General features: G+C 61.2%; 1 protein-coding gene across 1 annotated transcript in view; it reads left to right on the top strand.

Annotated features, from left to right (window-relative positions):
• Positions 1 to 8,391: 8,391 nt before the first annotated feature.
• Positions 8,392 to 13,231, top strand: part of MN1 (MN1 proto-oncogene, transcriptional regulator) — a 44,188-nt gene continuing 39,348 nt past the window's right edge. The window contains exon 1 of the mRNA XM_046641371.1: positions 8,392 to 12,137. Within this exon, the coding sequence (XP_046497327.1) occupies positions 8,396 to 12,137 (3,742 nt within the window). The 5' untranslated portion in view covers positions 8,392 to 8,395. The remainder of the gene's footprint in view (positions 12,138 to 13,231) is intronic.

The raw sequence follows: 13,231 nt of genomic DNA, 5'->3' as shown, positions 1-13,231 counted from the left end.
CGAGCAGACAGCGACTTACTTGGCCGGCCCCTGTAGCTGTCGCTGCTGCTGCAACACAGAACGTGGCTTCAGACGCCTGCTGTGCGTCGGGTTCCTTCCTGGGGGACATGTCCTCAGCACCAGGCGCTGCGAGGCCAAGTCTGGGTGACCTTCTCCATGCCTCGGGGCGGATTCTCCAGGTCCCCCCACCCCCAGTGCCGCCTTCCCCGGCAGGAGAGAGGTGGGGATGGGGGAACGCCGGGCGGGCGACGCGATTTGAACGGCTTTGGCTGGTCTGAAGTTTTCCCATCGTGTCTGCTTGTTTGGTTCCGTTTATGAAGCTGGTTTGCCAGCTAGATTCTCGGTGGTAATGAGCCTGCTTTGCTGACGGCTGGGGAGAGAGAAAACCTTCCATGGAAGGAGGGGGACAGCACCCTGAAGAGGTTTGTTGAATAATTATGAAGCCTGCTGGAACTTTCGCATTTTCTAACTAATTGTGTAGGGAGTGACGCTTTCCGTGTGATCCTGTTTTTTTTTTGCGGAATGGGAACTTTTTCAAGGGGAGGCTGGACTGGGCCCTGGGTTTGCTGGAGCCTCAGTTGCAGCCGGTAGGGCTGGTTTGAGTTATTTTGGGACCGGGGCCTGGGTTCAGCACACGCCGCTTAGAGAATGGAAAATAGAAGCTCATAGCTGGATGCCGTCAGGGGGAGAGAGATCCTCATAGATCCAGAGGCCGCTGAAACAGCTCTAGGATCCTGATCCCGAGTTTGAGAGCAGGCCCTGCCGTGTACAAGCTGTGTGGCCTCCCGCATGTTTCCAAGGATAACGGAGAAGCTCTCATCAAGATTGCTCTTCGCACTTTCAAGCCGCGCTCCAGTTTCTGATGCCCCGGGTCCCAGCGAAGCAGGCTGGATGCCGTCGAGATGTTGGTGCTGGCCCGGAGCTGGATTCGTGAAAAAGGAGTGTGCCCGTGGGGAGGCTGGGCTGTCAAGGAGAGCTTGAAGCTGGAAGCAGGTTCCAGAGCCTCGGCCCCTGCGTGTCTGGGTCCCTGGGAAGTGGAAATGCCTTATGGTAGCCAGGGTTCTCGCCCGGCTGTGCAGGGGGCCCTGCCCGGCCGGGCGGGCTGGGATGCAGCCGCTGCTGTTCCAAGGGAAATTCAGCGGCTCCCTCATCTTGAAACTCTGTGGTCAGGCCCTGGGGGTATCTCGGAAAGAGGGGAGCACAGGAAGGAGTGGAGAGAGCAGAAAAGGAGGGGACCTCTCCCCAGCCACCCTCCAGGGCTCAGACCCAGGCTGGTATGTGGGGTCAGCCCAGGCCTGGTGTGAGTCTCGCTCTGCCTCTCACTTGCTGGGTGCCTTGGGGCAAATCCTTTCACCTCTCTGTGCCTCAGTTTCCTCCCTTATAAACATGGGAAAAATACAGAACTTACCTCACAGGGTCGCTGTATAATATAATAATAGAGGATAATAGAGGATAATAATGCATATTATGTATAATATATATTATATAGCATGGGCTGGGTGCTTTCCCACACTTTCAGCCTCCCTGACACCCTTGGGGACAGGTCCTATTATAGATCCAGTCCAAGGCTTGCCCAGAGTCACGGGGTCAGAGCCTGGCGGAACTGAGCTTTGAGCCTGCCGGGTCCAGCTCTCTTGTCAACACCCCTCGGCCTCTCCGGCAGAGGGCCCGGTGGGAAGTCCTACTCACCTGGAAGCAGCACGTGTAGTCGCTGAGGCAGAGGGGACCCTTGTCCGTGCCAACAGAGCCCCGAGGTGGCAGAGCCGGCGGACACTGCCTTGGTCTGTGCTGGCTGCTGGGGGACAAACTTGAGACTTTCCCTTCCCCGGGCCCTGTTTCCAGGGAAACCAGTAAAGATGGCTTCTGGGGCCGCTTTGAGAAGCAGAGAAAGGGGAGACCCTGAGGTCTTCAAGGACCTTTTCACATTCACTTCTGACTATGTCACTTGGCTTTGCTTAAAACCCTTCGTGGCTCCCCAGAACAACCTCTAAACTTTCCCATGGGCCTTTGTGGTCCTCCTCATCTGGGTCCTGCTGACCTCTTGAGAGGCAGCTCCTGCCCCTCCCTCATCCTACTCTAAATAAAGTGCTGCCCGAACCTTCCCACAGCCCGTCTAACCTGATTCCTCTGCTTGGGAAGTCTTTCGACCGTGGTCTGGTCGTTAAACTCCTATTCTACCTTCAATACCCATCTCTGGGAACCCTTATCTATTATCCCTTCCTCTCAGCACAGTTATTTTACCCCTTATAGTGTGTAATGTAGTCTTCTTCTTGTAGAATACTAGGTTTCCTTTCATCTGGCTTGAGGGCTTGGACTAGACCTTCTGCTTTTTCTGAGTTCCCAACTCGAGCCCTGGTACACAGTAGGCACCCAATATGTATTTATTCAATGGACAGGGAGGAGAGACCTCAAAAGATATCAGGCATCATGCACAGAGAGAGGGAGGGGATGCTGTTGCTTAGCAACTGGCAGTCTGCGCCCACATGGGGGTCTGGTCCCTTCCAACCTCTAGCCAGCTACTATCCTCTGTCAGGCCATAGCTGGGCCTCCCCTGGGGGCTTCAGCCTGGGGTGCTCCCCGGACAGGTGCTGGGCCTGCACCCATTTACACCAGAGCCGTGTGGGCTGGGGGAGGTTGAGGTGACCAATGAAGGGAAACCTTGTTTCTCTCGAAGACTAGTGGCAAGGCCAGGCTGATTTGTCACAACAAGCCGGCGGCTCTAGGATCATTGTTCTGTTCTCCAGCTCCCTGGATCCAAACCCAGGAGAAATAATAATGATCATAACAGTAATAAGAGAGGCTACCAGCTAATGAGTGCCCGCCATCTGCCATGCTCTGTGCCACTTTTTAAACATTGTCTCCATCCTTATGCACCATAGGAACCAGCTCAGAGGAGGCAAGTATTTCATCCAAGGTCACCCAGCTCGTAAGTGGCGAAGACAAGATTTGAATCCGAGTCCGTAATGTTAAAGCTCTTCCCGTTTCCTGACTCAGGAGAGGGAGTCTTTTGAGGGCCCCTCTACCCCTGGGGAAGGGGGTTCCCCTCCAGTCCCCTGGGGGCCTGTGCCTGCGGGAGACACTAGGTCTGCTGTGATTGCAGTGTTTCTGAGCTCTAAAGGGCGCGGCAGTGAGCGGCGAGAAGGCTGAAGATAGAAGTGTGTGCATGTGTGTGTGTGTGTGTGTGTGCTAATTTCTCATGCTTGTGTAGTCAAGAGACACACAGAGAATAATACTAGTCATAACCACAATCATATTAATAATGACAGCAGTGGCAGTCGTGATAAAGGTGACTGCCATTTCTCAGCACTTACACGTTCCTTGCGCCGGGCTAGTGAGCACTTTTCCTGAACTGTGGCACACAGGCAGAGCAGGCAGTGGGTAAGAGCCAGCTGGGGGGCAGGTGGACTGGACCGGAATCCCCACTCTGCCATTCTCTGACTTTGGGGAAGTCATTTGACCAGTCTGAGGCTCCCTGTCCTCACCTGTCAAGTGACTTCAGAGTCCCGACCTTGGGGGGTTGGGTTGCTGCAAGGGTGAAATGGGCCCCTGGCTGTAAAGGACCAGTGTGACGCAGAGGGAGCCTTCCATACCCCGTGGCCAGTAGGCAGACACGTCTGCTCGGGAGGTGTGTGTGAGTGTGCATGCCCGTGTTGGTGTTGGGGACCTGATGGGTGGAGTGAAGGCTGTGTGTCCACACAGTGAAGGTTGAGTGTCAGTTGTTTTGTGTTTTTGTTGCGTGAGGGGTTCACTAATGGGGGCCCCCTTTGGGACGGGAGCTCCTGGGCTGGTTCAGGGATGCCAGGCTCTCGGCCCCAGTGGGGCAGGTTCTGGGGGGCCACTCCAGGCAGCTCCCTGCTTGTCCCCAGCTCCAAGCACCCCTCATCAGCTCCAGGGTCCCAGTCTGGCTGTGTGTCCTCTTCCACCGCTCAGGAGGCCCCCTCAGACCTGTGCCAACGCTCTCAGTGACCTTCAAGGGCAGGGCTGAAGGAAGGGAATGAGGAGGGAGAAAGGCCCCGAGACTGGACCCTGTGGCTCCGGCTGCTCCAGGCTCTGCGCCGGCGGGCGGGGACTCTGAATTCATCTGAGCGCTAGGGGGCAATGTGTCTGTTCCAAAGAAACGCAGGCCCTCGCAGGCAGGCGGAGAGCACACACACGCACACGCAGGGGCGCCCACGCCGGGGAGGCACACACCCCGGGGCATCCGCAGGCACAGAATGGGCACAGGCAGGGCCACACGCCCTCACACTCGCAGAGAAAACGGACACTCGTGAGCAGAGACGCAGGCACACAGGTGTGAGGCACTTGTGCGCACACTTAGGTTCCAACACAGAAGCACACACACAGGGGTTGGGGGACAGACAGCGCATCTCCCCCGGGCACATTCCTGGAGACACCCGGAGACACAGGAACGCACCGCCACGCAGGCGTGTCCACAAACACATGAGGATGCTCTGCTACCCCCGCACGGGCAAAGACCCAAATGCAGGTCCTGCTCCGCACCCGCACAACGTGCGCAGTGTTAGGAAAAGGCGACCCAGACACACATCCCGCGCAGAAACACAGCCGGCCCCAAACACACCCTCCTTTCAGACACTCACGCACCACGGAGACTTAACTTTTGGAAACAGCCCCAGAAAAATACTCCCACACCCCCCTTCCTAGAGTGCACAGAATTATTCCACAGGAAACCTGCCCAGGTGTTCAGGGGACCCCCACCCAGCCCCATGTGAAGTCATGCCTCAGCGAGGGCCCACCCCAACGGGGGTCTCCCCAGACTGCAGGTCTCTGAGCTGTTCCTCCCACTGCCCTGGCCCACCCAGCGCTCCAGACAGGTCCCAATTTCCCCTACTCCCTCCAGACACACGTGGAGACAGGAGGCACCTATAGACACCCAGAACCCAGAACCCACCGCTCTGGACCAGGTATGTGACCAGGTGTCACGGGCTTTCCGAAGCCTTTGCCCACGCAGGGCCCTCCTCCTGGAAACCATTCTCCCGGCTGGTCCCCTTCCTGCCCGGAAGGTCGCCCCCTGCTCTGGCCTGGGGCCCTGGGCGGGCGGGTGTGGGTAGGCTCGCAAGAGGCCTACTCAGGCTCTTTATTTCTTTGTGCCGATATCAGCCAAGCCCCGGTCTTTTCTCCAGCCCTCACTTCCCTGTCACTTCGCTAAGTAATAATTTCCATGTCCAATTCCATTTCTTTTCTAGTTCTGAAACCTCTGAGCTATCAGCAAGAGGATAGTTCACATGAAAACTAATTACACAAAATCAATATTTAATCACAGCCCAGCAACCTGATCCTGCAGAAAAATCCTGTTAAAACTCCGCCGCCCTATACAAATACTTCTTCCCGATGCTTATTTATGGACCCCATTTTTTGGTGGGGTTAATTTTCATTTTTAATTTCAAAAAGAAAAAAATATCTGTGGACATCCACAACAGGGAGGTCCCAGGAAGGGCCTTAGATCTGAGCTTGCTACAGCTCTTTGAGTTTTAAAGTTGGAGGTTTTGTATTGTTTGTTTTTATCTGTATTCCTTTTCGGCCGGGGGGGGGGGGGGGGGGTTATTTTCTTGGGGAGCCCCTCCAGACTCTGCTTGCTGCCTCCCCTCGGCCTGCGTGGAGCCCATCCTCCTGGCATTTTGATTCCAGGACACCCCAGCGGCTGCCTGCCTAGCAGCCCTCCGGAGAGCCATGAATCCGCGCGCCCGCCGTGGTAACTTTTTAACTCCCGCCCGCGACGGTGGAGTGCTTAATCTGAGGTTTTTAAATAAAAAGGGCTCAGGGGTTGGTTTTATTATAACGTTTATTTCATTTCAGATTTCATGCGCAATTTAGCAAACGCTAGACAGACTTGGGCGATAAACACTTTCTTTTGTGGGGGGAAAAGGCATTTTTATACACCATGCTTAATTTTATTTAGATTTAATAGCGATACCAGGGCACTTCAAAAAAGTTCTTTTTTCTTCCCTCCCCTTCTCCTAAGAAGGCTGGTCTGCTAGCAAAACCGCCTCGTGCTATTTTATGGCAGGGAAAATATACGTTCTCCCCCTCTCTCCCTACACACACTTTAGGGATGAACACACACACACACACACACACACGCACTCACACACAGAATAAACACCTCCTGTACCCTCCATCACCTCTAACTCCCAACTTCTAATTGCAAGATAGATTTCAGCCTCAGTGGAGATCAGGAAGACCTAAACATTTTAAATAAGATTATTGGGATAAATATTTCATAAAGAGCAGGGCAGATATTAAATTACTCCTATTGATTTTAGTATCACAACCCAATTCCGTTCCTTGGCCTCTTCAGTTTAATTGATCTCTTAAGGAGGCCGTCCTCGCGCCCGCAGAGGGCCTGGGCCTTGGCCGGGACGCCCGCAGTGGGGTGCTCCGGACAGCGCGTGCGTGCGTCCGTCCTCCGCGCGAGGGTTTTCTCGGGGCTCCCAGCTGCCTGGCCGCTCTGGTGCTGGGCTCATCGAATGTGTCCCCGATAAAGTGGCCGAGTGGTCATGGCTCCTCCTGACGGAAGCTAGCGACGGAGAACCGGGAACCCCAGACAGTGGGGATAGGGAACCATTGTGCGCGCCCTAGTGAGGGAGGAGCGAGCACGCGCCCGGATCTCTCGAGGGGAACCCTAACTTCGAGGTTCCCCGTCTGCTTTCACCTCCAGGAAAATCTGAGGGCCGCCTAACTTGGGCGCCACTAGGAAGCAGGCGGCGGGGGAGAGCCGAGGGTTCGCCCCAGGGCTCAAGCGCAGCCGTCACTTAGCGACTTTCCGTGGCGAGTCCAAGAGAATTGCCTGGCGACCCCATTGTCTGCGCGCCCCGCACCGCTTACCGCCCACCTCCCCGCCCCCTGCCCACCCCGCAGGTCTCGCTTCAGTTGGGGGTGGGGAGTTGGTAACTGTGTAAGTGGGAAGGGGGGTGAACAAAGCCAGCTCCCGCCATTCTCCGCCTGCGCCCTCTCCAGCCCGCGGAGCCAGGAGGCCAGGGCGCGCCCCCAGCGCACTGGCGCCGGACCCCGAGGCGAGACCGGCTCGAGGGACCCCGGAGCGGGCGAAGTGCGGGTTCGCGGCGGGGGCCTCAGCAGCCAGCACCCAGGACCACCTTAAGAGCGAGCCCCGCCCCGGACCCGGAGCTCGGGCTGCGCTGATTGGTGCAAATGTAATGGCTGAAATTGATTGCTGAAATGCAAAACTTGTTGCTGCTTCTCCCGGCGCTGGGCGAGAGGCAGACACAGAGAGGGGAGCCGAGACCCTCGGAACGCCCCACGCAGAGCCCCCCCGCCAGCCAGGAGAGGGGTACGCGGACCCCCCAGAGGTGCCCCCGCCCCCCCAATCCGGGCTCCGAGAGCGCAGCCGGAACGCCTTAGCCTTCTAGCCCAGCGTGGCCCCCCAACCCGCGTACGCCCCCCTCCCCGGGTCCGAGGGGGACTGGCGAAGCACCTCGGCGCGGAGGCAGGGAACCCGAGCCTTGGAGCGACCCAAGCCCTCGTCTCGCTGCCCGTCCGCGCCTGGAACGGGGCGCGGAGCCCCCCGCGAACTCAGAGACCGAACAGCGGACGACAGAAGCGGCAGGCAGCGGACGTGGCCGCGAAGCGGCGCGCCGGGGTGCAGCGCACCAGCCGCGGAGCAGGGGAGCGGCGCCTTCCCCCAGCCCTCCGCTCCAACCCCGGGCCCGCCGCCTCCCCAGCCGCGCTGCGCCCTCGGCTTGGGGGCGGGCGCCGGTGATGCCGAGCGGAGCCTCCAGTCCTCCGACCCGCTGAAGAAGCAGTAGCCGCTCGCTTGGGGCCGCCGGGGACTGTGCGAGCGGATCGTGCTTGGAGGAGGCTCGGGCTGCGGAGCGCGGGGACTCCGGGGGGAGGGGGGAGGGACCGCTCTGTCCGTACCCCGGCGCCAGCCGCCGCTTTCAAGGGTCTCCCTGCTCGGTCCCTTAGCAGCTCCACCACGGACTCCGGCAGGCTTGCGGCGGCGTCCGGGGCTCCCCACTCGATCCAATCGGACTTAAGAAGGTGATCGCTCTGTTCTCCCTCCTTCCTTCCCGCCTCCTTCCCCCCACTTAACTTTTTGTCTCCACTCGTCCGCAGCTCCGTCCCCTCCCCGCAAACCCACCCGCGGCTGTGCCCACCGCCCGGGGCATGGGCCCCCCAACACGGCTCCTGGAGGCCCCGCGGCGCCGCAAGATGTGAGAGGCCCGCGTGGGGCAGAGGCAGAGCTTCGCGAGAGGAGCAGATAACCCACACGCCTGGCGAGGTGGCGGCGCGCGCTGCGCCCCCGCGGTGCTGAGCGTCCCGGAGCGTCCAACCCAGCGCCGGAACGAGTAGCTGGCCGGAGGCGCGCCGCGGAGAGCAGGCTGTCATGCCCTATTGATCCCCCCGCCCCCCGCCAAGTATGTTTGGGCTGGACCAATTCGAGCCCCAGATCAACAGCAGGAACGCTGGCCAGGGCGAGAGGAACTTTAACGAGGCCGGACTAAGCATGAACGCCCACTTTAAGGCCCCGGCTTTCCACGCAGGGGGACCCCCTGGCCCGGTGGACCCTGCCATGAGCGCGCTGGGGGAGCCCCCGATGTTGGGCATGAACATGGAGCCTTACGGCTTCCACGCGCGCGGCCACTCGGAGTTGCACGCGGGGGGGCTGCAGGCGCAGCCAGTACACGGATTCTTCGGAGGCCAGCAGCCGCACCACGGACACCCAGGAGTCCACCACCCCCACCAGCATCACTCCCACTTCGGGGGCAACTTTGGCGGCCCGGACCCAGGGGCCTCGTGCCTGCACGGGGGTCGCTTGCTTGGCTACGGAGGCGCCGGCGGCGGCCTGGGCAGCCAGCCGCCGTTTGCCGAGGGTTACGACCACATGGCGGAGAGCCAGGGGCCCGAGAGCTTCGGCCCGCAGCGACCCGGGAACCTTCCGGACTTTCACAGTTCGGGCGCCTCGGGCCATGCCGTGCCTGCCCCATGCTTGCCGCTGGACCAGAGCCCTAACCGAGCCGCCTCCTTCCACGGCCTGCCCGCCTCCAGCGGCTCCGATTCCCACAGTCTGGAGCCCCGGAGGGTGGCGAACCAAGGAGCCGTCGACTCGCTGGAATACAATTACCCGGGCGAGGCGCCCTCAGGACATTTCGACATGTTTTCGCCTTCTGATTCCGAGGGGCAGCTGCCTCATTATGCGGCTGGCCGCCAGGTTCCCGGGGGCTCTTTCCCGGGTGCCTCGTCCATGCCCAGAGCTGCAGGCATGGTGGGCTTGTCCAAAATGCACGCACAGCAACAGCAGCAGCAGCAGCAGCAGCAGCAGCAGCAGCAGCAACAGCAGCACGGCGTGTTCTTCGAGAGGTTCGGCGGGGCCCGCAAGATGCCCGTGAGTCTGGAGCCGGGGGTAGGCTCCCGACACCCGTTAATGCAGCCTCCTCAGCAGGCGCCGCCGCCCCCGCAGCAGCCTCCCCCGCAGCAGCCGCAGCAACCGCAGCAGCCGCAGCCGCCGCCGCCCGGTCTTCTGGTCCGACAAAATTCGTGCCCTCCTGCGCTCCCGCGGCCCCAGCAGGGCGAGGCGGGCACGCCCAGCGGCGGCCTGCAGGACGGGGGCCCCATGTTGCCCAGCCAACACGCGCAGTTCGAGTACCCCATCCACCGGCTGGAGAACCGGAGTATGCACCCTTATTCCGAGGCTGTGTTTAACATGCAGCACCCCCCTCCGCAGCAGGCGCCCAACCAGCGGCTGCAGCATTTCGACGCGCCCCCCTACATGAATGTGGCCAAGAGGCCGCGCTTTGACTTCCCGGGCAGCGCGGGAGTGGACCGCTGCGCGTCGTGGAACGGCAGCATGCACAACGGCGCTCTGGACAACCACCTCTCGCCCTCCGCCTATTCGGGCCTACCCGGCGAGTTCACGCCGCCTGTCCCCGATAGCTTCCCCTCGGGGCCACCCCTGCAGCACCCGGCCCCGGACCACCAGTCCCTGCAGCAGCAGCAGCAGCAACAGCAGCAGCAGCAACAGCAGCAGCAGCGCCAAAACGCGGCCCTCATGATTAAGCAGATGGCGTCGCGGAATCAGCAGCAGCGGCTGCGCCAGCCCAGTCTGGCCCAGCTAGGCCACCCCGGGGACGTGGGCCAGGGCAGCTTGGTGCACGGCGGCCCGGTGGGCGGCTTGGCCCAGCCGAACTTTGAGCGTGACAGCGGCGGCGCGGGCGCGGGGCGCCTGGGCACCTTCGAGCAGCAGGCGCCGCACTTGGCGCAGGAGAGCGCGTGGTTCCCAGGGCCTCATCCGTCGCCAGGTGACCTGCTGCCTCGCAGGATGGGCGGCTCGGGCCTGCCGGCTGACTGCGGCCCGCACGACCCTGGGCTGGCACCGCCCCCTCCGCCGGGTGGCTCAGGGGTGCTGTTCCGGGGCCCTCTGCAGGAGCCGCTGAGGATGCCCGGAGAAGGCCACGTGCCCGCGCTGCCCTCACCTGGCCTGCAGTTCGGGGGTAGCCTGGCCAGCCTGGGCCAACTGCAGTCGCCCGGGGCTGGGGTGGGGCTGCCTAGCGCTCCCTCCGAGCGCCGGCCCCCGCCGCCGGATTTCAGCGCGCCCGCGCTCGCGGGCCAGCCGGGTTTCCCGTTCGGCGCGGCAAACCGGCAGGCCACGCCGCACAGCGGCCCGGGCGTGAACTCGCCCCCGAGCACGGGTGGGGGCGGCGGCAGCACGGGCGGCGGCGGCGGCGGCGGGGGGGGCGCGTACCCGCCGCAGCCTGATTTCCAGCCCAGCCAGCGCTCCTCGGCCAGCAAGCTGGGCGCGCTCTCGCTGGGCTCCTTCAACAAGCCCAGCTCCAAGGACAACCTGTTCGGCCAGAGCTGCCTGGCTGCGCTCTCCACCGCCTGCCAGAACATGATCGCCAGCCTGGGCGCTCCCAACCTCAACGTGACCTTCAACAAGAAAAACCCGCCCGAGGGCAAGAGGAAACTGAGCCAGAACGAGACCGAGGGCGCGACCGTGGCCGGCAACCCGGGCTCGGATTACTTCCCCGGAGGGGCTGCTCCTGGGGCCCCAGGGCCCGGAGGCCCGTCGGGGACCAGTAGCAGCGGCTCCAAAGCCTCGGGGCCGCCCAACCCGCCCGCCCCGGGGGACGGCACCAGTCTCTCCCCGAACTACACCCTGGAGTCAACGTCGGGGAACGACGGCAAGCCGGTCCCCGGGGGCGGCGGCCGGGGCCGGGGTCGCAGAAAAAGGGACAGTGGTCACGTGAGCCCCGGGACCTTCTTCGACAAGTACTCTGCCGCGCCGGACAGCGGGGGCGCCCCCGGGGTGAGCCCAGGGCAGCAGCAGGCACCGGGTGCAGCCGTCGGGGGAGGCTCCACCGGCGAGGCGCGCGGGGCGCCGACGCCTCACGAGAAAGCGCTTACGTCGCCGTCGTGGGGGAAGGGGGCCGAGTTGCTCCTGGGGGACCAGCCGGACCTCATGGCGTCCCTGGACGGCGGGGCCAAGTCGGACAGTAGTTCCCCGCACGTGGGCGAGTTCGCCTCAGACGAAGTCAGCACGAGCTACGCAAACGAGGACGAGGTGTCTTCCAGCTCCGACAACCCCCCGGCCCTGGCCAAAGCGAGTAGGAGCCCTCTGGTGACAGGCTCGCCCAAACTCCCTCCCCGTGGGGTGGTCGCCGGGGAACACGGACCGAAGGCGCCCCCGCTGGGCCTGGGCATCATGTCTACGTCTACCTCGACCCCCGACAGCTACGGCGGCGGCGGGGGCGCGGGCCATCCCGGCACGCCGGGCCTGGAGCAGGTCCGGACCCCGACGAGCAGCAGCGGGGCCCCGCCACCCGACGAGATCCACCCCCTGGAGATCCTCCAGGCCCAGATCCAGCTGCAGAGGCAGCAATTCAGCATCTCCGAGGACCAGCCCCTGGGGCTCAAGGGTGGCAAAAAGGGGGAGTGTGCCGTCGGGGCCTCTGGCGCGCAGAATGGCGACAGCGAGCTGAGCAGCTGCTGCTCCGAGGCGGTCAAGAGCGCCATGAGCACCATCGACCTGGACTCGCTGATGGCCGAGCACAGCGCCACCTGGTACATGCCCGCTGACAAGGCCTTGGTGGACGGCGCAGACGACGACAAGACGCTGGCGCCCTGGGAGAAGGCCAAACCCCAGAACCCCAACAGCAAAGAAGGTATAGCATCCTTCCCACCTCCCCCAAACCCGCCCCGCCCCACTGCAGGCCTGGAAGGCTCCAGAAAGGCGGAGGGTCCTTGAGGTTAGGAGAGCACAGGCTGCCAGGTAGATTCTGTTTCAACAGGGTGGTAAGAACTGAGGCGGCAGCCCTTTGGGGGTTATTGTGAATCCCCGTCTTCAAGTTTTAGCTGGCTTGCTGGTTGCTCAGAGGACCAGGTCCTTTTCCTTTTACCCTAAGACTCCTCCTCATCCTCAACATTCAGGCTGGTTACACTTTTTAGGAGTTGTGTCCATCCCCCTCCTCCTGGCAGGCCACCTGGGAAGTTGTGTTGATGCTTCTCTACCTTCTCCTAATCAGCCAGCCTCCAGCCTCAGTTCCCTTTGGTGTGCTAGCATCCTTAGGAAAGAAAGTTACCAGCTCTGGTGTCGCCAGGCAGCACCACTCAGGGGCGACGCCTAATTTGACATTTGTTCCTAATGAATAGCTGTTCGTCTCTCCTTAACTCCTAGAGTTTCCTTGAAAAACTAGGGACCTGTCTGGGTTGCAGGACGCAGGTGGACTTTTCAGGGTGTATCTCCTTGGCATCTGGTGGGGGGGCCGGGGTTGGGGTGGGGTCTGCTTGGCAGAGAGCGGACCCCTCAGCCAGGGCATCATTTGTGTATGGGGATAGGATATATATTCTTAAGACACAAAGGACCCGCGTTTGTCAATATCTACCCTGGCTTTTGTGACAGATGTCTGGACCCAGCTCTCGTTTGCATTCTGAGCACCCCCTCCCCACCAGGCCCGGAGGCCTTAAAGGTGGGTGGGATGGGGGTCAAGAAATGGACCACCATTGCAGTTAAAGGAATATCAGTTTTTTTAACCTAAAGATGACTGGGCTGCAGTAGATATCCATTTTATTATAATGAGGCCTTTTTTTTTTTCCGTACAGATAATGGCTTCGTAAAATTAACATCATTTTTTTCCCCCATTCCTACCTTTTTCTGTTCAACCCTAGTTGAATCCCCTTGGTGTCACCAGATGGAATATTCCCGTGCAGCCAGTGGCCGGACTTAAGCTTGTCTTTTACAAAATCCACCTCCTGCTTC

Source organism: Equus quagga, chromosome 15 (assembly GCF_021613505.1).
Source record: "Equus quagga isolate Etosha38 chromosome 15, UCLA_HA_Equagga_1.0, whole genome shotgun sequence".
NCBI lineage: Eukaryota > Metazoa > Chordata > Mammalia > Perissodactyla > Equidae > Equus > Equus quagga.
The sequence above is the reverse complement of the archived record's forward strand: the minus strand, read 5'-3'. Positions and strand labels throughout refer to the sequence as shown.